Source organism: Fukomys damarensis, unplaced genomic scaffold, assembly GCF_012274545.1.
Source record: "Fukomys damarensis isolate Sample0158 unplaced genomic scaffold, DMR_v1.0_HiC HiC_scaffold_4, whole genome shotgun sequence".
In the NCBI taxonomy this organism is placed as follows: Eukaryota; Metazoa; Chordata; class Mammalia; order Rodentia; family Bathyergidae; genus Fukomys; species Fukomys damarensis.
Genome location: NW_022900916.1, coordinates 33,674,539 through 33,700,655, shown reverse-complemented (window position 1 = coordinate 33,700,655; position 26,117 = coordinate 33,674,539). Strand labels below are relative to the sequence as shown.

Genomic DNA, 26,117 nt, shown 5'->3' with positions numbered 1-26,117 from the left:
TTGTTATGTGTGAAGACTGCCTTGAGTGTGGCAGTTGAAGCAAAGATTATTTCTGTGGTAGACTTCTGTTTATATTTACATTGTAGTTCACATAGATATTTCTGATATTATCTTTTAGATTTTGTAAGCAAGTAAGCAGCTTATGTGAAAATGCTGATGGCTATTCTAAGCACTCATTGCATATTTGATATTTTATTTTATTGATATCTTATTTTCCTGCTAAGTTCACATTGTACTCATATAGGACATATGATATAGGACTTCCAAATAATCTAAATAATGTAAGGGAACTGATATAAATCCCAACCTGCTAGATACCTGAAACACTGAATTCATGTTTTCCAAATTCAAAGAATGAATTATAGGAAAAATGGAGGTTAATAGAAGGGAATACTTATTGAGGGAAAGACAGCTTCTGCCTGAGGGGGATAGAAGGGGACACTCAGGAAGTGGGTTGACCCCAACCCTGTTTCTCAGGGATGTTTTGAACAAAGCCACAAGGTGAAGTGGGTTCAAAGTGGTACAAAACTATGGTTAACTAATAATATTAAAAGTATAGTCACTTAGGTAATATTGATCCAATGAGAAATCATAAGCTGGCAATGAAGTGGGACAAAGCTAGGATCGACCAACAATATTATAACACATATAGCCACTCAGGTAATATTGATTAAATGGGGATGAAATTGGGGAAGCAAGCCTACATGAATGAATGAAGATTTTCTGGAAAGAAACGGGCTAGGGATGTTTTGGTCCCCCACCCAGGTGATTGATAGCTATTGAGAATATAAATTACTGCTTTTCATCCCTAGGAGAAGTATAAAAGTGTAGTAGTTCCTCTGTTGAAACCTGGCCTTCAGTAAATGGGTCTCAGTTGTCTTCTATATTAGCTCCTTCAAGGGCCTGGCCCTGTCACTACCCACAGCATATCTAATTAACTCCACTATCTACAGTAGTACATTATAATAAGAAGCTTTGGATGAAAGAATGCTACAATAGAGGTAATAAGAATGGCCTGCTACATAGGAAAGGAAAGCTAAGCACATGTGCTGTCAGTGTAAGTGTTTGCCCAAATCGCAATATCCCAAAGACCACCAAGGAGTCGAGTCTGATGTAATCACACAAGGAGTTTATTGCAAGCTCGAGCCTGGACTCTCAGACCTACCAGTGCAATGGTTCCGTACAAATAGCCCCGAACCCTTCTAAGGCATAATTTTATAGGATTTGGGAGGCTTGAAATCCTCTCTTTCTCATTGGTGCCATTTTCTATTTTTTATTCCTATTGGATGTTGCTGGAGTACTTGCGAAAGCGGGAAGAAAACTATTTCAGGTTTGGGAGGGGGCGAATTCAGGGAGAGGTCATTGTGCTCATGGAATGTGGTCAGGGTGCTCACAGAATGTGGTGGGCTCCCCTTATCTATACAGAACATCCTGTCTCCTCTCTTCAAGTTTATGGTAGCCATTTGGCCTTGCCTTTATCTCAACTAAGCAAATTCTTGCTAAGAAATTCCTGCTTGAATTTATCTAGGAGTCACATTTAACACAAGATGGCTTTCTGTCTTAAAATGGAGTTACTTTGGTTTCTACATAAGGAGACATGTGCATGGAACACACATTGGTCATGTGTGAAGTCTACCTTGGGTGCAAATAATTGAAGCAAAGATTATTTTTGTTGTAGAGTTCTATTGGTATTTTCATTGTTGTTCATAAAGGAATTTATTTCTGATATTATTTTTTAGGTTTTGTAAGCAAATGCACAGCAGATTTGAAGATGTTGATGTTGAGTCTCATCTCAAAATACACATTAAAAATTTAATACTATATTGGCATTCTATGTTCCTGTTAACTACACATTGTATAATATAATAAGAACCTCCTGACTAAACAGCAAAACCAGTGAGATGTCAAGTATGTTCTGCAAAAAAAGCCAGGAAAGCAAAACACATGTACTGTCAGTGTAAGAAATACGTATGTATGGAACATGCTGTTATATGTGAAGACTGCCTTAGGTGTGATAATTGAAGTAAAGATTTTTTTGTGGAGTTCTATTGGTAGTTTCATTTTAGCTCATAAAGAAATTTATTTCTGTTGTTATTTTTTAGACTTTGTACACCAAAAAACAGTTGATGTTGAAAATCCTGATGCTTTTTTATAAACACTCAATAAATATTACAAATATTTAATACTTTATTTTTTTCTGTTAGGTACTTGTTTAATATAGTAAAACTATGAAATTAATAATTCATCAATAGAAATATTCTAAAAAATAAACGTGGGTACACCCACAAAAATGCACCAATATCAGAGGATCTCACAGTTATTTGTAAGGCATTATAACACATTGCTCTAGGAGCTAGGAACATGCCAGTGCCACTATTTTCTAAATAGGAAAATGGAAGATTGGAAATTAAATAATTTTATTCCAGGTTAGAGCAGATATCACACATGATACCTGTCACCCTGTACAAATAAGAGGATTCAGAAATCATTAATGTACCAAAATTGGATCTCCTAAAATGTTCCCAGTGAGAAAGTCTCATGGCATCGTTCTTCATCATTTTTCTAGCTTCTCAAAAGTTTTATTTCACAGAGATAACCTTACTTTCCCTACCATGATAACTCTTTCCCTTTTCAGTTTATCGCTTTCATGACAGCTGATACCAGTTTAAGCTAATATTACAACAATTTAGATAATATTGCAGATGTACAAGGACATCCTCATATGAATCAATTAAAGAAGTCACAGTAAGTTGCCATTGAAAATGTAGCAGCTGCATCCTTGAAAACAGATGCTCTTCTGGGTCTGAATGAGTCCAATTTTGACTAATTTTAAGATCTAAACAGATTTCAGTCTGGTTAATACTGGGATATAGAACCACTTGAGACATCCTAATATCCTCGACTGATTGCTTCTCCATGACAGTTAGTAGGTTGGCTTTCCTTGAGAGATGCTGGGAATTTGACATACTAAGGATTTTATGTGAAGAGAGAAGAGAAACTCCAAGTCTCCTTTTATCAGTAAAAACAAAATCTTCCCAAGGATCACAAACCCTCTAATTAGGAGGTCACTGGCCAGACTGTGTCACATGGCCACCTCTAGCTACAAGCAGGGCTAGGAATGCAAATAATATGCTTTGCAGAATCTAGAATCCAATTCCTAGCGAGGAATTGGAATAATTGAATTTACAAAAAAAAATGTTTTTAATAAAAAATAAAAGCAATGTCTGCTTGACAGAACAAGGTTCAGCTTCCTCATGTAGAACTAGTATTTTTTAAAGCTCAATGCATGTGGTCCATTCTGGTGTGAGAAGCAGTCTCTGAGATAAATATAGAATCAGATAGCCTCTAAAAGAGTATGTGCAATTGTGGTGGGAGGGGCATCCAGAAACTTAATTTCTTGACTGTAATCTCCCCAATAGATCTGTCAGCATTGCCTTTTTGTGGATTTCCATTTGACATTTAAAACTGGTTAATTGTTTTGTGTTCTCTGTTTGCCATGCTCAGCAATTTTTTTTTTTTTCTTAGTATAGTTTTTCTTAACTGTAAATTTCAATAAGCCCTCAGGAATTTACAAGCCAGCTTTTCAGTTAGAGCTCTGGGCATTATTTTTCCATTGCATTAATACAATGTTACATTTTTAGTATGGATTACATTCAAATGCAATATACAGTGTGTCGCTACTCAAAATTGCTCTTACCTTGCATCTCAACTTGCCAGTTACTTATGCTGCTTAGATTTTTTTTCTTTTCATAGTTTGACTATGCCGATTGCCACATGATGAAATTAGGTGTTTCTGCAATTGTAAAGTGTAATTTTTTTACTTTTTGGTTGCATTTCATCCAGAATGTTCTTGACAAAATTTGGTCAATTAGTGTAGCTTTGGACCTTAGACCATGAGTGAGATTTCTGGGCCTGACTTCTACCTCTTCTTATTGATATATACATAGGTAACTCTTCTTGCCATAATGTCACAGGACAGAGGAATCTAGAAACTGAGAAACCCTAAATTCTTTAAAGTATTATAATGATGTTATTTATAGTCCCTTTCACCTAGCCTTCCACATGAAACATTGTGAAAGCACGGTTCTTGCCTTGTAATCAAATAACATGAATAATGTTAACATTACAGAGGAGATGGAATGTTTTATTAGCCTCCAGCAGATTGACCTAGTAAACAGCTAGGATGATATCAAAACTGGTAGTAATTTTTAAATCTACATTACTGCAATCCCTTCCTCCTTATTCATCAGTTCTTTTGAGCAACATTTGCTTTTTTATGTTTATCATATTTATTTTAATTGATTAGCGTCTGGCCCACTGAAAATTATAAGGCTTATAAGTTACACATCTGGATTATCTATCTGCGATCTTGTCTGGCCTTGACAAAGTCTAGGAATAGATACAGCACTGAGAGACCATAACTGTAGATACTGCTACAACCAGAAGTTGATTCCCCATCCTGTAAGGTGTGCCCACTTCCCAAGTTAGTGATGCCTTACCAAACCCCATGTAACCTATGTTGACTTAGCCAAACAGTTCTACATCCTCAAGGGTGGGGGAGATTTACACAGAAAGGCAAAAACATACTGATAAATGGAAATTGAACTTCCAGACTTAAGTATATTTTGTAAGTACTGTGTGGCTGTAATTAATCTTAATACTTGATTTGAATAAATAACAGGCTAAATAATAAAACTATTTGCTTCTGGTTTATTGTAATATTGAGTAAGTTTCATGTACTATTGTTGTGTTTTACTTATATTAATCTATTCAACTTCATGATATAAGTACTATTATCCTCATTTTACAACAGAGACTAAGAGAGAATTTAAGTAACTAGCTCTTGGCCACATAATGTAAGGCAGCAACACAGAACTCATGTACTTAGCACATGAAGTATAAAGAGAAATTTTTTAACTTAAAAAGAATTGTTAGAGCATGTTTGCAATATATTGTGAATACCTGCATTGTGGGGAGTTGGCATGTGTAGAAGAAATGTTTTATTTCTTTTTACATTCCCTTCCCCTCTCTCCTTGCTCCATCTCTTGGTCTCCGTCCCATTTGCCATCTTCCGATTTCCCGTTATCTGTCTTTTATTTTATTTTGATTTATTTATACTTTGGATTTCTCATCCAAGAAAAATCATTATTTTAAGCTGTGTGTCTACTTTATTTCACATAACATTGTGGATTAAAGGTATATCCCTTTTCCTACAAATGACTCAAGTATATCCTTCTTTATGGTAGAGAAGTACTCCATTGAGTGTAAATATCACAGTTTCTTTATCCATTCATCTGTTGATGGACATATAGACCACTTTTATCATTTAGCTATGATGAATTATGCTGCTATAAACATGTATATGCATATCAGTCTAATATGATGAGTTAAGAGAAATTTTAAATAATGTTGTCAAAATTATTGTTGATATTTGTAAAATTGTGGAGAGCTGAAAATTGAACAGAATTCTAGATATAAATATAGCTCACTTTTTTTGCTACTCAATATTTTCTGGAAAAATACTTTTAAATGTTTGTTAAATATTTTCATAAATTATTTTAGAAAGATATAGAAGGCAACTCTATCCAGTTTTCCAAAAGGACCTACTTAGAAGATTTAGTTGGCTGTAAGCTATAAATATGAGCTAAAATGGAATACAGTACACCACCATTTCCACCACCAGATTTTATGCCTCTGTGCAAGCAGCAAGGTATCTAGAAAAAGTTCTGTTTAGGCTGGTGAGGTCCCTCTGTAGTATTTACCCTGCATTGTTCTGAGTCCCACATTTCAAAGGAGATACAGAACAATTGGAACATTTTGGTTGATACAATTTAAGAATTATAAAATTATTTATTCCAGTTATTTGAAGAATAATTGAAGAACTGAGAGCATTTAGTACAGAAAGGAAAGACTTCAAGGAAACTAATAGAAGTATCTTCAATATGTGAAGTAGTGACACACAATACAATGACTACGGTTAGGTAGAATCAAAGCCAATCATAGGAAGTTCATGAAGACAGATTCTGGCTTTGTTGTGAGAGAATCAGATATTTCAGAGATGGAAGAAGCTACCTCAAAAGGTGTTAGTTTTCTTTCACAAACTTTTGTTTGAGGGCAACAAGAAGCTAAACAGCCACTTGAAGGAATACAAAAACAGACTAGCACAGAACATACATTCAAGTCACCCAGCTAGCTGTACAGACTACTTCCAACTCGAGGTCATGTTTCAGTCATTCTCTAATTGATTCTAGACAATCAGCTGACTTCCCATCTTTAATCAAGTACAGATTGCATCAAGCATGTTTTAGACCTCTAATGCTGCTCACACTAGCACTGGCCAAATTGGTAAAAACAACAAGATGTCAACAAAATAATATCTATTCCAAAAAAGTCAATAGACACTGAATTAAATGATGTTTTGTCCCTGCCCCTTTTTCTAGTGCTTTCTCCTGCTCAAGAGAGCCATGTGACCATGGACCTGCCCCCTGTCTCTGAGCAGATCATGCAGACTCTGAGTGAACTTGCCAAATCCTTCCAGGACATGGCCGACCGCTGCTTGCTAGTCTTGCATCTGGAAGTGAGGTATGACTCAGCCAAACACAGGACTTTGTGATGCCAGTACACTATGGGTTATCCATCACTTGTTTACTTCTGGGACTTAATTGTGTTTATCGGTGATGTTGTCCTTTTTAAAAAAACATGTTTAGCATTATTCAGTCACTAACCCATTTGAGCTCTTGCTTTTTTGTGACTGTGATAACTCAGAGTTGACATTGTCTTTGAAACCAGAACAACGTGGATTTGAGTATCTCTACTGACTTCCTAGGTGATCTAAGGTCATCCAAGCAACCTGCAAGCCCTCAGTTTCCTTTTCATAAAAATGCAAATGGTTATTATATACCAACTCCCCACAATGAATGTATCCTACAAACATGACCTAATAATAATAAAAAATTTTTACATGGAAATAGAAATTCCTAGCTTAAATTTCATAAATGAAATAAATAATTAGCAAAACATATGCCACATAATAAGTGTTCAAAATATGGTAGCTTTGCAGTTATGATGACTTTATTGTCACTGTTACTTTTACTAAAATAAAAATGAAGAAAAAATATATAGATACGAGAACCATGGTCCTGTCCTTCAAGGAACTTAAAACCCAAATGAACAGAATAATAATTCAAGAATATAGATTTAGCTAGGTAATAACTTCAAAGCATAACAGCAAAAAAAAAAATACTTTTCTGAAAATGCCATATTCTTAGCTTGTGTTCCTTCTGCTACAGTGTAGTAGACTATTCTTTTTAGCTTTATTGTTCTTTATTCTTAAAAAGATGGAAAGGAAAAAGGAAAAACTAGAAACTTCCAGTTGTTCATTCATTTATTCAACAAATATTTATTGAGTGCCTTCTCTGCATCAGACAGAGTTCTAAAAATTGGGGTACACCAACAAACATTCAAGGCCACTGCTCACATGAGCAGCATTCTACTGACAACATTATACTGGTGGGGTCAATGACTGGAGAAAAAAGATAATTTCAGAGAAGTACAACTAAAGTAGTATCATACAGGTTGAACATGGCTAATCCAAAAAGCCCAAATCTTGAGATACTCCTTGGATTTGGGAGTATTTTGGATATTTAGATAAGGGGTCTTCAACCAATAAAGTCTGTGTGACTTTTCCTAAATTCAGAAAACTTCTGCTCCTAAGCATTTTGGACAAGGGATGCTCAATTTACAGCAACACTTGAAAAAAACAGAAACAAGTAATTCAATTATAATATTTTTACTTAATGTATATCTGATGTGTTATTGTTTCAACATGTAATTAACAAAAATGATTAAGGAAATATTTTGTGTTTCTTTGTACTAAACCTTTGGATTCTGAACCTTTTATATTTATAGCACATCACAGTTTGGACAAGTGAGATTTCAGGTACTCAGTAACCACATGTGTTCAGTGTATATTGGACAGTGCACAGTGTATGCAATTGGTTAGGAAAGAGGGTGAGTTTGTTTTTAAGGAGTAGTCAGAGGAAACATAACAAAGTGACAAAAAGAGCCATATGTACAAATATGGGGGAAAACAGTTTCAGACAGAAGGTTCAACACTCACAAAAGTCTTGAGATCTACTCAAGTTTGGCAGTGAAAAGCCAGATGGGTCTATAGCCTGGTGAAAAAGGCAGGTGGGAGGAATAAAAGAATAAGATCCAGAAGACAGACTGAAGCCAGGCCATGTGAGGTCATGGAGCCTGACAAACTGTAGTATTACAGGCCAAATGAATACTTAAGGTTTTAATCAAAGTACATTAAGAAGCAGGAGAGAGACATTAATTAACACCTTATAAAGATCACTCTGGGTGTATATGGAAAAGGAGGAAATATGAATGCAGGGAGAAATATGAATGGAAGTAGGGTGACCAGTTGAGATGAGCTATCAGCACCAAGACAACACGGTGAAGGTGTGAATTTGGGACATACACTAAAGACACCTGATAAAATATGTTGGAAAAATGGGCCAGGTGAAGGGGCTGATGGCAGTGAGGGAAGGAAAGCACTCCAGGAAAACCACCAGTTTAGGGACCTGAGCAAAATTGTGTAAATGCTAGGGCCGTTAACTGGATCAGAAAAACTGAAAAGGAGAAGTGATAGGAGGGGTGGAAATCAAAGATTCTGTTTTCAAGATGTTTGGGTTAAGATGCTTAATGTCTAGACAGCATGTCAATCAGACAGTTGGATATATACTTTTGAAACCTCAGAAACAGAAACATCAGGATCAGAAAGTGTACGATGTGGTGATGAATTTTCTTTTCTATTACTTTAGAACATTACTAAAGATGTGTCAAGTATTTTTCTTTTCATTTGAAGTCTTTACTAGATTTAAGTTTTGAAAGTAGACAGGACTGTGGCCCACACTTAAGCCTTTGGAATATGCTTAGGACTCCACTTAGCCGTCAGATGCCTTTCAGGAGTGTTGATGTCACTGATGTGTGCCACTGTTTTTTTTTCATTCTTTGTTATCTTGCCCAATGAGTTACTTTTTCATTGCTTATGAATAGCATTGCTCTTAGAATCTATTTTACTTCACAATATTTCTGAATGTTATTTCTTGCATTAACCTCTGCTGAAATCAAGGATCTAGCTGTATTTTCTGATTTGTTTTACAATAAATTTTAATTTGTTTTCTATTTGTTTTCAAGCAGATAGTGACATAGAGTGTTTTCTATGAATAGATAAATGTAACAGAAAAAGGTGGGAAAAAACACCTAGTAATAGTCTGATGCCTGTTACCCAGGTTGCAAACAAAAACAAGGGAACACAAAATTAATTACTCTCACAACTCCTGGAATGTATGCTATTGATTGTGTGGTGGCAAGACGTGTTCAACATTCAGAATTACCTACTTGTAACATAGTTAATTCCAAGTGGGATATTTTCAACACGTCTGAGTAAAGTCTTTTAAATCCTTAACCTCCATCCTGCCCTTTTTATTTTTGTACATCTTGGCAATACTATTCTTATAATGCTGAACATGTTTTAGTTATTATTTCTTAACTTTATAAAAAAACCATACAATATTGTTAACACCCTTTGCTATATCTCTTTCAGCAGTAGGTTAAAAACAGAAGTGATTGCAGACTGAATAATGAAAAAGACTGAATTTTAGAGTCCTGGATGCAGAATTTTTTCACCTTGAACTTGAGAACACTAACTATGTCCATTTTCTTCTAAATTTCCACATTTCCTCTTATAACATGGTTTCAGCATTCAGATTACTTTCTTATGGAAATGCCCCATTTTTGTCTGTTTCATTTATAGCTCAGATGATAAATGTTGACATACTTTATTCTGTCATCACATTAACAGTTTTTTACGGGGCATTGTACCATGATAATATAAAACAAATAAGACAGAGAATAGAGGGAACTACAGTGGGGACCCAGAGTGCAAGAGTGGGGAGGAGATCATCAGCTCCTCCAGCTGTGCCTTGTTCTTTGTTGACGATGTCCCCCAACCCAGACCAGTTCTGTTGCATATCATGTGCTCACTTAAAGCATGCTAGATTCTTAAATATTACCTGATTTGAAACCCAGACAAAATAAGTGCTGTTTCCCCAAACAAAATCTATTGCTCTTTAAAGAAAATGAATTGTTTTATGATTCGGCTTCCCCACATAGTCCACTTTCAAATCCACTACACATACTGTACCTAAGAGGTAGAGAGACTGTGTGGCCCTGTTGTGATAATCAACTATTACTGGTTTTATTCCTCTCCTGCTTTGAAAAGTTGTGAGAACTGAGGCTCTGTTGTCCAGGAACTGGTGTGATAAAGAAGTGGCTGGTTAGGTACTGTGTCTGGCTGGCACTTTTAGCAAGAAGACACTATACTGAAAGAGCACAGATAGAACAGGGAAAAAATCCATATAAAAGAAGATATTCCAGCTAGAACTCCAGAACAAGTTTAAATATCAATTTATCTTATTCTTGAAAATATCCTTATATCCATAGCACATCCTTTTCTTTAACATTGCTAAAGTTCGAACCAAAAATGTTCTCAAATCCAGCAGGTTCAGTGTTGAAGAACCTATCCAAAGAGCAGTTGACATTTTACCTGTGTCACTTTTAGCCACAAAGCAGCCTTTTCCACAGTTTGAGACATAAGGCAAATGACACTCCCAAAATGAAAGATATGGTGAGACCATTAAAAAATTGTTGACGTTTTTACCCCCCGTTTGAACTTTAGAAGAAGAAAATTAAATTGCCATTTGAGTCCAAGACGCCAACCAAGAATGTCACCTTTATCACCTGATTTTCTTCACCATCAGGAGGGCTCTAAGTGGGTTCAACAGCAACTGTCTGTCACTGTTGGGATCCTAAGTGTGCACTTTCTGAAAATCAACCATCCCACTGTGCAATCAGCAGTGTTTGCAGAAAACCTTAATGCCAAAGTCATGTTAAGGTCAGCCACAACATGCCAGAATTTAAAGGAAAAAAAAAACTTTCCTTGAAATTGACATTCACGGATAATATTTTAATTTATTTTTAATTGCTAATAATTTGGAAAGAAGATAATACCTTAAGCAGTGGCTGTCTGTTCTCTCCACCACCAGCTATATGATCTCATAAGCTCACACCTCCAATTCATAAGATTTTTCTACCTCCAGTTGATTCCATTTGAAGCTACATCCCTACTTTTTTTTTTCTCCTGAAAAGACCTCACTGAGTTGCCCATACTACACTCAAACCTGTGATCCTCCTGCCTCCACCTCTTTGGTAGCTGGATTTACAGGCATGTGCCACCATATCTGGTGCGGAGTGCCACACTAATCTTGCAAAGCTCATATCTAATTACATCATTTCACCTCTAAAAATTCTCCTAGGGCTCCCTATGGATCCAAAAATAAAGTGCAGATGCCTTAGATGAACTCCAGAGCCTGCGATTACCTGACCTCTGGCCAGCTCCTCAAGTTCACTTCATGCTTCTGTCATGTGATTTGAATGTAGCAGAAAAGAACCACTGGCCATTCTTCAGTACCATCCCCCATTACTGTCTCAGGCCTTTTTACATGGTCTTTCTGTTGTCTGGTGTTATATTGTCCATAATTTATTTTTTAAATACTTTAGCATAGATGATTTGATGTCCACTAAATGCTACTTTATAAATGTCATTCCAGGGCTGCTCAGCTCAGCTTTCATTATATCAGAAAGATCATATTCAAGAGGCAACTACAACCAGCATATGAATGTTAGAATGAGTTTTCACTGGTGAAAATAGTCCTGTTAAGATGAGCACCTATCATTGAAAAGGAATAGTAGCTAAGATAGATTCCCTTGCATGAACAGGTTATAAGAATATCACACACCTTATATAAAATCCTATTTCAAAATGGACCATAGAGGTTAGAAGGTATAGCTCAGTGATGAGTATATACCTAGCATGTGCAAAGCTCTGGTCTTGATTCCCAGCATCATCACCACACACACACATGCACACACACACACACAGAGTATAGTAAAACTTATAACTAAATGTAAAGCCTAAAACTTCTAGAAGAAAATGTAGGAGAAAAAAATGTATGGCATTGTTTTGGCAAAGATTTCTTAAATATAACACCATCCAAAAAAAGAAAAAAATGATGTTGAATTTCATCAAAATTAAAAATCACTTTAAAGATGAGAAGAAAAGGCAAAGACTGAGTAAAAATATTTGGAGAATGTTTGATAAGGACCTTTAACCAGTAGATATGAGAAACTAGAGTCATTTTTAGCTAAATGGATGCACGTTGAGGCCATACTCTTAAGTGAAATAAATAGGACAGACATGTAAAACTGAATAGTTTCTCTGGTGTGAGAAACTGAAGGTGTAGATAAGGATCAAAATGTATAATAATGTGAAGTAGGAAGAAAAGGTCTAATGGGGAGGAGGAAGTGGGAGGCATAGGGGAAAAGAAAGAAAACAAAAGGAAAAAAATGGAAACAAAGTCTTTGAAAATAGGAAGGGATAGAAGGGTTGAAGGGAGGGCAGGGGAATGGGGAAAAAATAAGAACCAAGATATATCATGTAAAAGTACAAATTTCCAGTGATGAATGTCATCATATTGTACACCTAAAATGTACCAAAAACTTAATTTTAAAAAGAATACAATAAAAAATAAATAACTCTCAAAACTTAATAAGAAATTAAAGAATGCAATTTTTAAAACATTGGGCAAGTAAAATGAACAAATACTTCACCGAAGATATGTTGGTGGAAAATGAAAAGTACTCAACATCTTGGTCATAAGGAAAATGCAAATTAAAAAAAACAATGAAATTGACATTGTGAAATAGGAAGAAAAGGACTAAAAGTGTAGGGGAAGTGGGAAGGGTAGGGGAAAGGAAATAAGGGAAAAAATATGAGAAAATGTAAAAATGGAAATTAAGTTTTTGTAAATAGGGAAGGGAGGAGGGGGTGAAGGGAGGGCAGGGACAAGGGGAAAAAATGAGAACCAAGACCTGTCATGTAAAGGTACAAGATCCCAATGATGAATGTAACTGTATTGTATACCTAAAATGTACCTATAAACTCAATGAGGGAAAAAAAATAAAACAACAATGATATGCATCTATTAAAATAACTATAACTTTTTAAAAATTGATACATTGTGTGCTGGTGAGAACGCAGAGCAATTGGATGGAGCTCTTATACATTACTGGTAGAAAATCAATATGGCACAGATCCCTTGAATAGTAGTTCGCCAACTTCTCAAGAAGTTAAATATACATTTACTATATGATCTGGCAATCCCGCATCTGAGTATTTACCAGAGAAATGAAAATTTAGATTTACACAAAAACCTATGCATGAGTAGCTTTGTTCATAATTGTTCAAAACTTGAAATAATCTCAGTATTAACTGATGACTGGATAAATGGATAAACCTTCTACCATTCAGTGGAAAGTTACTCAGCAAGGAAAAAGAATGAAAATTAACTAGAATAATCTCAGATGTTTTATGCAAAGTGAACGAAGACACACAAAAGGCTGCATACTAAATGATTTCATTTATATGGCTATCTGAAAAGACAAAACTATAGGGATAAAAATAGGCCAGTGGTTGTCAAAAGCATCAAGTAGGGATTAATGCAAAGGGACACAAGGGAATTTGGGATGGTGGCCGTTTTCTATAATTTGACTCTACTGGTGGTTTTACAACTGTATGCATTTGACAAAACTAGTAGTTGTATACATTGACAGGAGGGGGCAGAATTTTATTGTAAATTATTTCTCAATGATCCTGGCTCAAAAGAGAAAGATGGTATACAAGCCTGTTGTATCATTAGAGATACTGAAATGCACAAGGTCCTTCCAGTCATCTATTTAGGAACATTTCTTTTTATCTGATGTCAGGTCTCTGGGTCATATAACCCTATCTCTGAATTAAGCTCATGTCTACCTGCAGTGAACCCTCCATTCAAGACAGAGTACCTAAAACAGAGAAGAGTTAAGACTTCACTGAGCTTACCGAAACAGACTAAATTGTGCCTCACATTGCGTGGTGTTTCTTTGCAGTTTCTGCTTTGAGGTTTTGTTTTGTTTTGTTTTGTTTTTCAGAATAGACGTATGTGTGGTTGAATTTTTATGGCAGTTTGGCTTTCGTGGACAATTTAAGTGGTCTGTGGAGGTGTAGCCAATTCTTACTTCCATTAGACTTCTTCGGCAGTTACCAATTTCAACCAAAAGAACTTAAGAAATATTTATAACTAAGACCTTTTCAACACACAGATGCCCTTCTTCCCTAAGCTCACTCAAATATATTCTGAGACTCAATATTTCCTCCTAACATGCCATGACCAATTTCCATGGCACCCTGTGTAGATGGACTTTGGGTAAGATGCTGTCTCCTTTGGTTATTTTTCCCCCCTCTGGCTGCCCCCTTAGGTTATAGAGTCTTTAAGGGCACAAACTATCTTATATCCTCAGAGCCTAGCACACTTTCTAACAAAGTCATAGATGTTCAGTAAGTGATTTAAGTAGTAATTAAGCAGGAATACAAACAATACTAATGGCAGCCAACACCTTTACTGGGCATTTTCCTTATGGCAGTCAATGTGTTATACACTTTATATATAGTGGTTCCTCACAGTACTTCATGAGGTAGAAGATATTACTGTCCCCATTTCACAGATAAGGAAACTGAAGCACAGAAAGATAAAGTAGCTTGCCTACACACGGCTATTAAATGTTGGAACTGGGAATCAAAACCACTAATCTCCCTCAAAAGCCTGTATTTTTTGGATCTGTGAATTGTGCTGTACATTGTCAGCATCTGTTGAAAGATATAGTGCTTTTTGTATTGTGCATATAATCCTGGCATTAGAAAGACCTTTAGAACTCATCCATTCCTTACCAGTACTGTATTGGCTAAACAAGCAAAGATCATGTAACACGCTTGCTCCAGATCACTCAGTTCTGTAGAAAAACTAAGATGGCTTTCAGATTGAAAAAGGTTAGAAGAGTTCGTGAAAATCTGTGAAGCCACCGATGCTTGAAATATTTTGGTGCTCTGTCACAGAAGATCATTATCTTCACTGGAGAGATTTATTATTAACTATCTCTTTTTCAGAGTTCACTGTTTCCACTATCTCATCCCACTAGCAAAAGAGGGGAACTATGCCATTGTTGCCAATGTGGAAAGCATGGATTATGACCCTCTGGTGGTCAAGCTCAACAAAGATATCAGTGCCATTGAAGAGGCTATGAGTGCAAGCCTTCAGCAGCACAAGTTCCAGTATATCTTTGAAGGTCAGACCCTGTCTCTATCTCTGGGAGTTTGAGGGGAAGGGACAGTGAAGGTTTTCCTAATTTTGTATTTTATTAAAGTTCATAACTCATAGGAAAAAAGTTGTTTACTACTTTATTTGAATTAGAGCTGCAATACCTATCCTAGCTGTGTATGACTAGGTGAATGACATGGCTGCCATCTGCTCCTAGTTGATAGGGAGATTTAATGCAAGGTAATGCAGATGGCTGTCTGGCTGCCTACCTTGACAGGCCACTTCTAAGATTTGAATAAATATGCAAAATGGACCAAAAATTAACTCGAGATGCTCATCAAAAAGAAGGAAAACACACATATAATAAAAAGAAAACCCTGGAAAATATTTCATTAGATAAAATTATCAATGGAAGAAGTTTTATTTGACAGAATGTATTTTATCTGAAAAGCACAGAAGCCTATGGATAGCAACGGTTTTTAGGAAGGACATCTCCATAAGTGTTTCAGGGAACAGGAAGGCAAGGAAGGTGTGAAGAGGCAGTACTATCTAAAGACATCTGCCTTCAAAGTTTTTTTAAATGTGGTGCTGGGAAAATAATTTTTCATGCTGAATTTTATTCGTAGGATCCAGACACTATAATAAAATATGTGAGATAATTAACTTACAAAGAGAAAGAGTTTATTTTGGCTGACAGTTTTAAAGGTTCTAATCCATGATCAAGCAAACCCAATGCTTTTAGGTTTCTCGGGGCAGGGAAGGTAATGGCAGGGAGCAAGTGGCAGAGCCAACTGTTCACCTCATGGCCAGGAAGCAAAAGGAAAGAGAAAGAGTCTGGGATCTCACATTGTCCCTGGAGGGTGGACCCCCAATGGCCTGAAGACCTCCCACTAGACCCTGCCACCTAAGTTTCCAACACCTGCCAACAGTGCTCAGTTGAGAACCACCACATGAGCCTTGTGGGGGGGGGATTATTTGAAGTACAGCAAACATTTGTCAAGATTTTCAAGTATATCCCCTTTGTACTTGGTTTGATTAGGTTAAACATAGATCTGATTACCAAAAGTATCTGTTCTCACACAGAATTCAGCCAGTTTTATTTATTTTATTTTTTATTCAAAGCTTATGGCAAATGGAAGATGGGATGATGTCAGTGCATGGCCAAAGCTTACTTTAAGAAAAAGTTGTGTTACATCAATTTTGGACCCTCTAAAAAATCCTATTTTCCCATTCAGTTATAAAGACGAAGTCATAAAAATGGGGATGTATTCTGAAGGAGATATTAGTCAAAGCAGAGGTAAGGGGAAAAAATGAGAATCAAGACTTGCCATGTAGAGGTACAAGATCCCAACAATGAATGTAACTGTACTGTATCCCTAAAATGTACCAATAAGCTCAATTAAAGCTGAAAAAAAAAGTTAAGTGATTAAAGAGTTAGCGCTAGCTCATGGCATTATAATTTGGTGGCACCTTTAATTCTCTGCAGCTTGAAGCTGAAGTGCTCCTATGAAAAGCCACTTTTCCTTAGCTACACAGAGCTCCCTCTTGGACTGTGGCTTTTCCAAGCCCTACATATCAACATCCATATTATTCCTATGATAAAATTTATTTTTTATAAATTGTGATTTCTTATTCTCTACAAACAGTACAAACCCCTCATTGCCTGCACTAGGCAGACCACGTTGTATCAGCGCAGAGCAAAAATATACCCGAAATTATAGCATTGGTGCAAGAGAACTCGACCCAGAAAGATAATTTTTATAAATACAAGTACTCTAGCTTTAAATATAGAATTCATAGTTGTGCTTCTTTATCTTAAAGTAAAAGCCTCTTTCTTCATTTCAAATGGTACCACAGATAAGTTTGTGGTATTGAAACAGTGTTGGGTGAGTGCAGCTGAAGCAAGGGAATGCATCTTCCTCTCTCTTTTTTGCTTTCATTCCAACCAAGGAAAAATACATTTTGTAACCAGAAGAAACCAAAGAAGCTGAAGATGTGCCCTGCACTCCAATCTGAACCATGAAGACTATGACTCCAGAAGAGGAAAATAGCAAAAAAATAGTAGACTGCTTGTAACCTGTCATACTAGCTTTAGAGTTATGAATAAAATGTCCTGCTAGAGGCCAACTTTGCCAGAATAAGAAAAAATTAAAGAACATTTACTTATTTCTAAGCATATAGCATTAATTCTAACTTTAAAAAATAATATGTTCTCACTTTTGAACCAACACACCTCATTTTAGCTACATGGGACATCATGAAGCAAACCTATTAATTTGCTGATGTCCTATGTTCCCCTCTGCCAATTTTTATAGACTACAGCAGTCCTTCAAATACAGCCACAGAAATGTCCAGAGATGTCTCAGGACAACTGAAAAGCTCATGATCTGCTTTTCCTTTACACTTTGCTTTTTAGTACATTATCTTTTATTACCATTGCCAAAGCATTATTGCCAGTAACATTTTTTTATTGGTTGATTTTTACTTATAAGTGTTGTGATTGGTTAGCATTACTGCTACTGCCCCCATTTGTATTGATTTATTTGTACTTTTTAGGTTCTTAATCAGCTTTTAAGCCTAAAGGATCCCCCTTTCTGTTTTGTGGGAGGAAGGAGAAGCCATACAGATGTTTATACTGTGTAATACATAACAGGCCAAACAGATGTTTCTACATGCATACTTTGCTGCTTTCCAAATATCTGTGCATAAAGGCAGGAATTGCTATGCATGTCAGTAGTTTATAATAACCTGGAATAGTCCCTAAGCCCTTGGTATGGTAGCTTCAGGTGAATGTGACAATGCTAGAACTAGGGATGTAGTGGATGTTGTTCACAACGCAAAGTCTTCCCATTTCTAACCATTAGGTCCATGCAGAAATATTCTGAAATTATTGTGAGATGAACTGGTACAGCCATCAGACATGTGTTCTGTGGCATTTAAATTAGTGGAGGATGAAAAAAGAGCCATCCTGTTGTGCAGGTTTCTGTCAGATGCCACTAATCTACCTCTTCTTTCTTCCCCTTTACACTGTCCTAACCATTCAGGGCTGGGGCATCTCATCTCCTGCATCCTCATCAATGGTGCCCAGTACTTCAGGCGCATCAGTGAGTCTGGCATTAAGAAAATGTGTAGAAACATTTTTGTCCTTCAGCAGAACTTGACCAACATCACCATGTCTCGAGAAGCAGACCTGGACTCCGCAAGGTAAGAGGAAAGGTTGACCTCAGTTTCTTCTACCAAAGCCAGGACTCACTACCTATAAAGCCATTTTTAAAAACAGATTCTTGGTACTTAAAAAGCCTAGTTTTAAAAAAAGAATAAGAGATAGATATTCTTAGCTGATAGAAAATTTAATTCTACAAAATTCTGTTCAATGTTTAGCATTCCTTAAGGAAGTAGTTACTCCTGCTGAGTTCTTACTACCAAGCTTTTGTGACTTGTTTTATGAGTATAAAAGTAATACAGTCTTACTACATAAAATACTAAGATAATATACAAAGTTGAAACTAAACATTGCTCATAAGCCTTTAATTTAGAGACTATGATTTTTAATGTACCTTATCCTGGCTTTTTGTACACATCTGTTATATATACCTATATATATCTTTTTAATATATATATATCTTTTTACATATACTTGTGCATAATTCTCTTAATAAAATTGAAACTGTGTTAGCATAATTTTAATTGCATTTTCTCATGTCTATAATGTTCATTAATACAGCTTGAAAATATTCCTTTTAATGCCTGAACAAATAGTCCATGGTCATCATTTATTAATGAGTCATCATTTATTTTTTAACCATTTGTAATATTTTCCTTTGTTTTCTTTCTTGATGTCATTTTGTCACCTCTTCTGTCTTGTTCCCATTGAAACCAATCTCTTCTTGTTTCCACTAGGAGAAAAATGGTTCTTCATCACTGTTCCCTTCCTTCTCAAGGTTTGCTGATCTTTTTTTTTGGGGGGGGTACTGGGGACCAAATTTAGGTCCTTGCACTTGCAAGGCAGGCACCGAAACCACTGAGCTAAACCCCGGCCCTGATCTCAATTTTTAATGTTTTTCTTATAAGACAGTTTTTCAAATTTGAAAGTTAATTTTGTTTTCTCTTCATTTGGTCTTTAACACTGTTTATATTTCAAATAATCAGCCCTTTCATGCTTTAATGAAAGTTTAAATAGCTTTGAAGAGGGTGGATGGTAATTATGGTACTCCTCATGCTCTTCTGCTATTTATACATAGGTGGATTATTCCATAAACTTTTTCATTTTCCAGAAGCTTTTGTGGCCGGGGAGTCAGTTGTCTGTGATAGTCCAGAGTACTTCTGCAAATTTATTACTCTGTCTTTTCATTTGATTTTTTGATTGTTGAAATGTTCAGGAAAATGCAAAAATTCTTGAGGTATTTCATGCTATGATAAAGTATTGTTACTTTCACACTATAAAGATGTACATGTAAGATTCTTTGTTTTGAAAATGGATTTTTGTTTGTTTTAAATGTTTGTTTTGAATGTTTTTCTTCCCCAGTCTACTATTCCATTTGTTTTTGTTTTTATTTTTGGTACCAGGGATTAAACTCAGGACCTTGTGCTTGTGAGACAGGTAGCAGAACCACTGAGCTAAATCCCCGGCCCTACTATTCCATTTGTTGTGCTGCTACCTTGTTACTCTGCTTCTCTATCCTTCTACTTCTGTGAATTTTTTCTTCTACGTGTGCGTGTGTGTGTGTGTGTGTGTGTGTGAGTGTTTAGTTTTTATGAAATTCTGTGTTTTAAGCTAAATTTGGTGGAAAGTCTTCCTTGCTCAGATTAAGGAAACCAGGTGTGACTGAATGCTGCATTTATTTGGCTTCTCTTATGGGAAATGATCTCATTATTGAATTAGTCTATTCATAATAACATTGACAAGAGGAAGTTAAGAATATGAAGGCCTGAGGGATATAGAGAACCATTACTAATTCTCTGAGGAGCATAATTCCTAAATTCAATCATCATTTTTTAAATGATTTTTTTATTTAGCTGAAATAAGTAAATTAACATAGTTCTTGGCAGACAGTACAGGGCTCAAACATACTGGGAAAGCTGCGTCTGAATCATGAAATGCTGACTGGGCAGTATTGACACGGGCATTAGTGAGTCACATTCCAATAAACCATTTCTTCAGGACAAGATTGAGTGGCAACCCAGTTATGCCTTTCATAGTGGATTTGTGGATTATGTCTAAGGAAGCAGGTAAAAGCTGAATGTGACCACTTGGGAGAGACTTGTACTATTACTTTTCTTAATGAATTATGAAAGGAAGCAGCTAGATAAATGTAGTTTGGAAGATTTTGCCTTCCAATCCTGGTTCTGAAGACTTCTTCTTACTAGATGGTAAGCTCTATCTAGATGGTAAGCCTCCAGAGGCTAGAACTGTTTTTTCAATTCTTGAATCAGAGAAAATGATTGTTATGTATATAAATTAATATTGTTATAAAATCAAAGCTTACTGTGATGTTTTGAAGGCCTTGGATACTGACAGGTTAGTCTACCTTTAATACCTTGAAAGTCTTAACCAGCTGACATAGTCAGTTTTCTTACAGGGCTATTGAAAAAAAAAAGAGAGCATCTCCATTATAGTTCGTTTTTTGTTTGGTTTTTTTTTTTAAGCAGAAAGCATTGCAAAAAGTAATAATGTAGCCCTACCATTCATAGTCCCTTTCTCATTTTCTCTTGTTTTAATACAAACACTCTTTATAGCCTAATTTTTTTCCTTCCTTGTTTTTGGTAGGGACAGGTTTTGTGAAATGGGCCCCATCAATTGTACCAAATCTGAAGCTATATAAAATAAATATAACAGCAATACCAAAACAGCAAGAAATAATAGACTGCTGCAGTGTGCTTCAGCATTCCTTAACCAATGTCTAATCAGGCGTGGGCAGCATCTGTATTTGCAGCAAATCTCTATAGGAACGTTATCTTCTAACACAGTAATTAATCACTGGTTGCTATGTGTCAGAAAACTTACTTAACAAGAAGATACACAGTACTTTCAGTTTTTTAACTTTCATAGCCTTCCTGGCCAGTAGAAAGCATAACACCTATCTGTAGTAAAGTGAGGGACCTGGAGTAATTTCACTTAGGTTGAATCTTCTGCTCATGGTACTGTTGTCCATCTCTTTCATACACACCTGTACTCTAATCCCTAATGAGAGGGCAAATCTTGGGTGAGCAAAAGATAAGACATCCTATAACCTTACCAGAATGACTTTGCACCTAAGCTCTGCCACACTTTTGACCTTTTTGACCCCATTGTTGATTTTCAAACCCAAAAAGATACTTTTTCCAGTGAAAAATGCTGTAGATTAGCTAGAAAGTGGAAGGGCTTTATAAGTATACTTTTTTTGCTTCTTTCTTCACAAGTCATCTTAATTTGAACTGCCATGTGCGTTTCCATATTAAGAGAAAGATCTGAATGGGTGCTGAAGTCCCTAACGTGTATCTGGTAATCTTTGTAGAAGACATGAAGCCATCATTCAAAAAGCGTATCCCAAGTTAATTTTTTTCTCTCATTCTCCTTTCTCTCTTCACTTCTCTCCCATTACAGTGGCTTCTTAATCTCCCTGTATCCACTCATTCTGCTTCCTGCTCTCCTCCTTCAAATTTTCATTGCTCTTTGATTCCCACCCCTCTTTTGGATTTTTCTTTCTCTCCTCCCTCCATCTCGCTCCCCTCCATCTCTTTCTTTCTTTCTTTCTTTTGTTCTTCCTTTCTTTCCTTTTTTCTTCCTTGTTGTGGTAAAAGAGATTAAAGCCACAGAGCACTAAGCTACATCCCCAACCTTGTATTTATATATTTTGAGTCAAGGTCTCACTTAGTTGTCCAGGCTGGCCTCAAACTTATGTTGCTCCTGCCTTAGCCTCTCAAGTAGCTGGAATTACAAGTGTACATCACCACATTTAGCTCATTCTGAGTTTCTTTAGGTTATTATCTCTCATTCTTAATTCAGACAAAGATTAGGAAATAAATGCTAAGGTGTAGCAGCTATAAGGAGAAGAGCTCTAACACACAAGAAAGCTTTGATTAACCTCTTATTTCTTCCTTCATTCAACTGACTCAGTACTTCTTGGTAGTGTGTGCTCTCTAGGTTCAGCCTTCATGGTATTTGCCTTGTTGTGGGATGAGATACAAGGTAATGAATATTAAGTATGTAAAATGCAAAATGTAGTGATGATCTATGCTATGATGAAAAACTGGGCATGAAGAAGACAATAAAAAGTTCCAGGGTGTAATGGAAGTAATCTGAAATTTTAGAGTATTCATGGAAATTATGAATGAGAAGGTAACGCTTGAGCAAAAACAAGAGTGGAAGCAAGACATGAAGATATGTAGGGAAAGAACAGACTAGAAAAGGGACTCTGAGGGTGAAGCCCTAGAGGAAGGAATTTGCTTGACACTTGGAAACAGTAGAAAGGCCTCTATGAATGAAGTGTCCAAGGAGAAGAATAAGAGGTATCAGACATTTAATCTAAGGAGCTGAGATCTCAAAGGCCATTGTAATGACACTGGCTTTTGCTTTGAGTTGGGTAGAAAGCTCTTAGGCACAGAAGAGTACTGTAATCTGAATCTCTGGTTGCTGTGTTGAAAAAAAAATGGATGATTAGAGAGGAGAGGTTATAGACAAGGTCAGAAACAGAAGGGTCTGTTGGAAAACTATGGCAATAGTCATCTAGCTGAAAGAGAGTAGTGATTCAAACCAAGATGATAGCGGTGGAAACAGTGAAACGAGATTGTGCTAAGGGAGATAGATCCTTCTGAAATGGGAAGGGGAGCAGGAGATGGAATGGGCAAGTGGGAAAGGATGTAAAAAGAATTAAGATGTATTGTGTGCATGCACCAACTCCATACAAGGAATGCAAACATTGTGTATATTGCATTCATATGCAAAAAAGAAAAGGAAGGGGATCTAGAGATGGAGGGAAGAGGGGGATGAAGAATGGACTTCAGACACATTATGTACATGTACCAATTTCGCACAAGAAATCTAAACATTGTGTATCACAGTCATGAAGGAAAGAAAGAAACGGAAGGGAGGAAGGGAGAAAGAGAGGAAAAAAAACCTTACAGGGGTTGTTGAGGTATTAGGAGTACACCAGTAATGGTTGTGAGCAGTTCCAGAGTCTTTCTTCTGAACAGTTCAAAGTATAGAACTTCTATGTGCTCAAATGAGAATGAACTACACTATGGGTGAGGCCAGTTGAGTACTTGGAAGGCAGCAGGCAGAAGTGATGAGATATCAAGCGGTTGGGTTTGAAGTGTTAAGGCTTATTAGTCATCAATATAGAAACAAAATGGAGAGAACTGACTATATAGATATAGATGTAGAGAGTCCAGCAAAGAGATGTGGGCTGGAGATAAGAGTTTTAGAATTACCAACATATGGTTGGGATTTAAGGCCTTAAGAAAGGATGAGAAATGAGATCTTGCGAGTAGCACATGTAGAAAACAGAGAAAGGCTGTCTGACAATAGGGTTTGGGGTAGTCCACTATTTAGATGCTGGAGTTTTGAAGAACCAGCAGAGGAATCTGAGCAGATACAATCAATAAAGTAGGAAAATAACTAGGGAGGGTCAGGTCCTAGAAGTCCAGTAGAGACTTTAAGAGGATGTGGGGTGTCTTCATCTGTGTCAAATACTGTTGCTGTATTAAATTAGCTTAAGACAGAGAGCTGGCTACTAGTGGGCTTGCCAAAAGGCCTGAAATGCATTAATTTGCATCCTTCTATCTTCCCTACAGAACTTACCTAAATAAAACAGAATAAACTTCACATGTTATGTATAGGCACAGGCCTCTCACTGCTCAATTCTTCAGAAAAGTCTGATGTAATTAGGGCAAACACAAATGCAGTTTAAGTATTAGTAGTGTTATATATAAATGACCAAATTCATAGCCTCTGTTTTCGCAAGGTCAACATCAACATGTATGAATCAGGTTGACAGTATGCCATTGATACTGTGTGATAAAAATGGTACTTTACATCTGTAATCATTTCCCAAAACCCATAACCCCAATGTAATCACAAGAAAGACAGAATAATTCTAGTAGAGGGGCAATCTCTAAAATACCTTCAAAGTGCTCTCCCAAACTCTCAAAATCATCAAAAACAAGTAAAGTTAGAGAAGCTACCTCAGCCATAAGCCAAAGACACATCACAACTAAATGTAGGATGGTATCCTGGATGTTATTCCGGAGGAGAAAAAAACATTGTGTAAAAATAAGATGAATGAACTATGGATTAATATGAATTATTGATTTATTAATTATGAATTAATAAAATATTTTTGAATTGATTTATTCATTGTGAAAAAGTACCTGTAAGATATGAATAGTAGGAAAACTGGGTGTAAATTATATGGAAACAATGTGCTATCATCTCAATTTTTTTGTAAATCAGAAACTTCTTAAAAAGTATATTAATAAATAAGCAAAACATTTGAATACACATTTGTCCAATGAAGATATACAAGTGAGCAAGGAAAGATAATCAACATCATTTGTGATTAAGGAAATGGAAATCAATAAAACACTCAACATCCTCTAGAATTATGTTAATATTTTTAAAAACACAATAAAAGTATTGCTGAGGATATAGAGAAACTAGAAACTTGTACACAGAAATTGCTACACAAATAACAACAGCAGCACTATTCATGAAAGCCATAAAGTAGAAGCAGAACCTAGATATTCATCTGATGAATGAATAGGATATGGTAAGTTCATAAATGAGTAGTATTTGGCCATGAAAAGAGAGAGTACTGATATATGATGCCACATGGGTGAACCTTGAAATATTATGTTAAATAAGCTAGTCCCAGAACTGAGGATATGGATGAGTGGTAGAGTGCTTGGCTTGAGGGGTAGGGGAAAGAAAATAAAAAGAAACAGCTAATCAAAAAGGCTACATGGTATATGATTCCATCCACATGAAGTGTCAAAATAGGCAAATTTATAGTGATATAAAGTAAATTAGTGATTATGTAGAACCAAGGGGTTGAAAGGAAATGAAATGGGGAAATGGACACTGGCTTTCTTTTGAGGTGGATGGAAATGCTTGAAATTAGATTGTGCTGACGGTTGTATAACCCTATGAATACATTAAAGGACCTTGAATTGTATATTTTAAATGTGTGAATTGTACGGTATGTAAATTATATTGCAATTAGCTGTTCTAAAAAAAGTCAATCTTAAAAAGCTTTAAAAATCTTAAGTGGTGTATCATAGGAAATGAGTAGCCCAAGTTTTATACTCACATACATGAGAGAATTTTGTAAAGGAAATTTGGCTCATTTTTTAATGTCCCTAATCCATCTTGTGATGTAGGAGATCAAGGAGGCATTTTTGGAGAAGGAAATAAAGTTTAATATCAGTACTAAATGGAATTGTGCAATGTGGTGATGGAGCAATTTTGAACAGAAAGAGCAGTTCAAAGGGACTGGAGGAGATATTTAAGCAAGAGGATAGTGAAAGAAGAGACCTGAGGGGAGCTAGCCTAGGATAAGCTCCAAATGCCACCTTCTCCCCTACAATTTCAAAACATACCTTTCTTCCCCCCCATACCCAGCACTCCTGTTCTTCTTACTCTGATTAACTTTGTCTTGTCATATATCTGACATATTTTACATTTACTTAATTGTTGTTCCTTATCCATTTCCCCAAAGTAGAATGGGAGTTCTTTGGGCTTTGACTCTTTGTTCACTGCTGTAGCCCCAGAGCCTAGACCAGTACCTGGCATGTAGTAGATATTCAATAAATACTTGCAGGCTGATACAGTTATTTGGACTTTATCCAGCATGTGACTGAAAGATTTTAAGCAAAGGAATG

At 36.2% G+C, this 26,117-nt stretch overlaps 1 protein-coding gene across 2 annotated transcripts in view; it reads left to right on the top strand.

Annotated features, from left to right (window-relative positions):
• Exoc4 (exocyst complex component 4) overlaps positions 1-26,117 on the top strand; it is a 741,153-nt gene that overhangs the window by 671,051 nt on the left and 43,985 nt on the right. Inside the window, exons 15-18 of one of the 2 annotated variants that reach the window (XM_033757669.1) lie at positions 6,441-6,582; positions 15,110-15,288; positions 18,305-18,464; positions 19,161-19,201. In XM_033757669.1, the coding sequence (XP_033613560.1) occupies positions 6,441-6,582; positions 15,110-15,288; positions 18,305-18,464; positions 19,161-19,201 (522 nt within the window). The remainder of the gene's footprint in view (positions 1-6,440; positions 6,583-15,109; positions 15,289-18,304; positions 18,465-19,160; positions 19,202-26,117) is intronic. The other variant, XM_010611733.3, reaches the window with a different exon arrangement.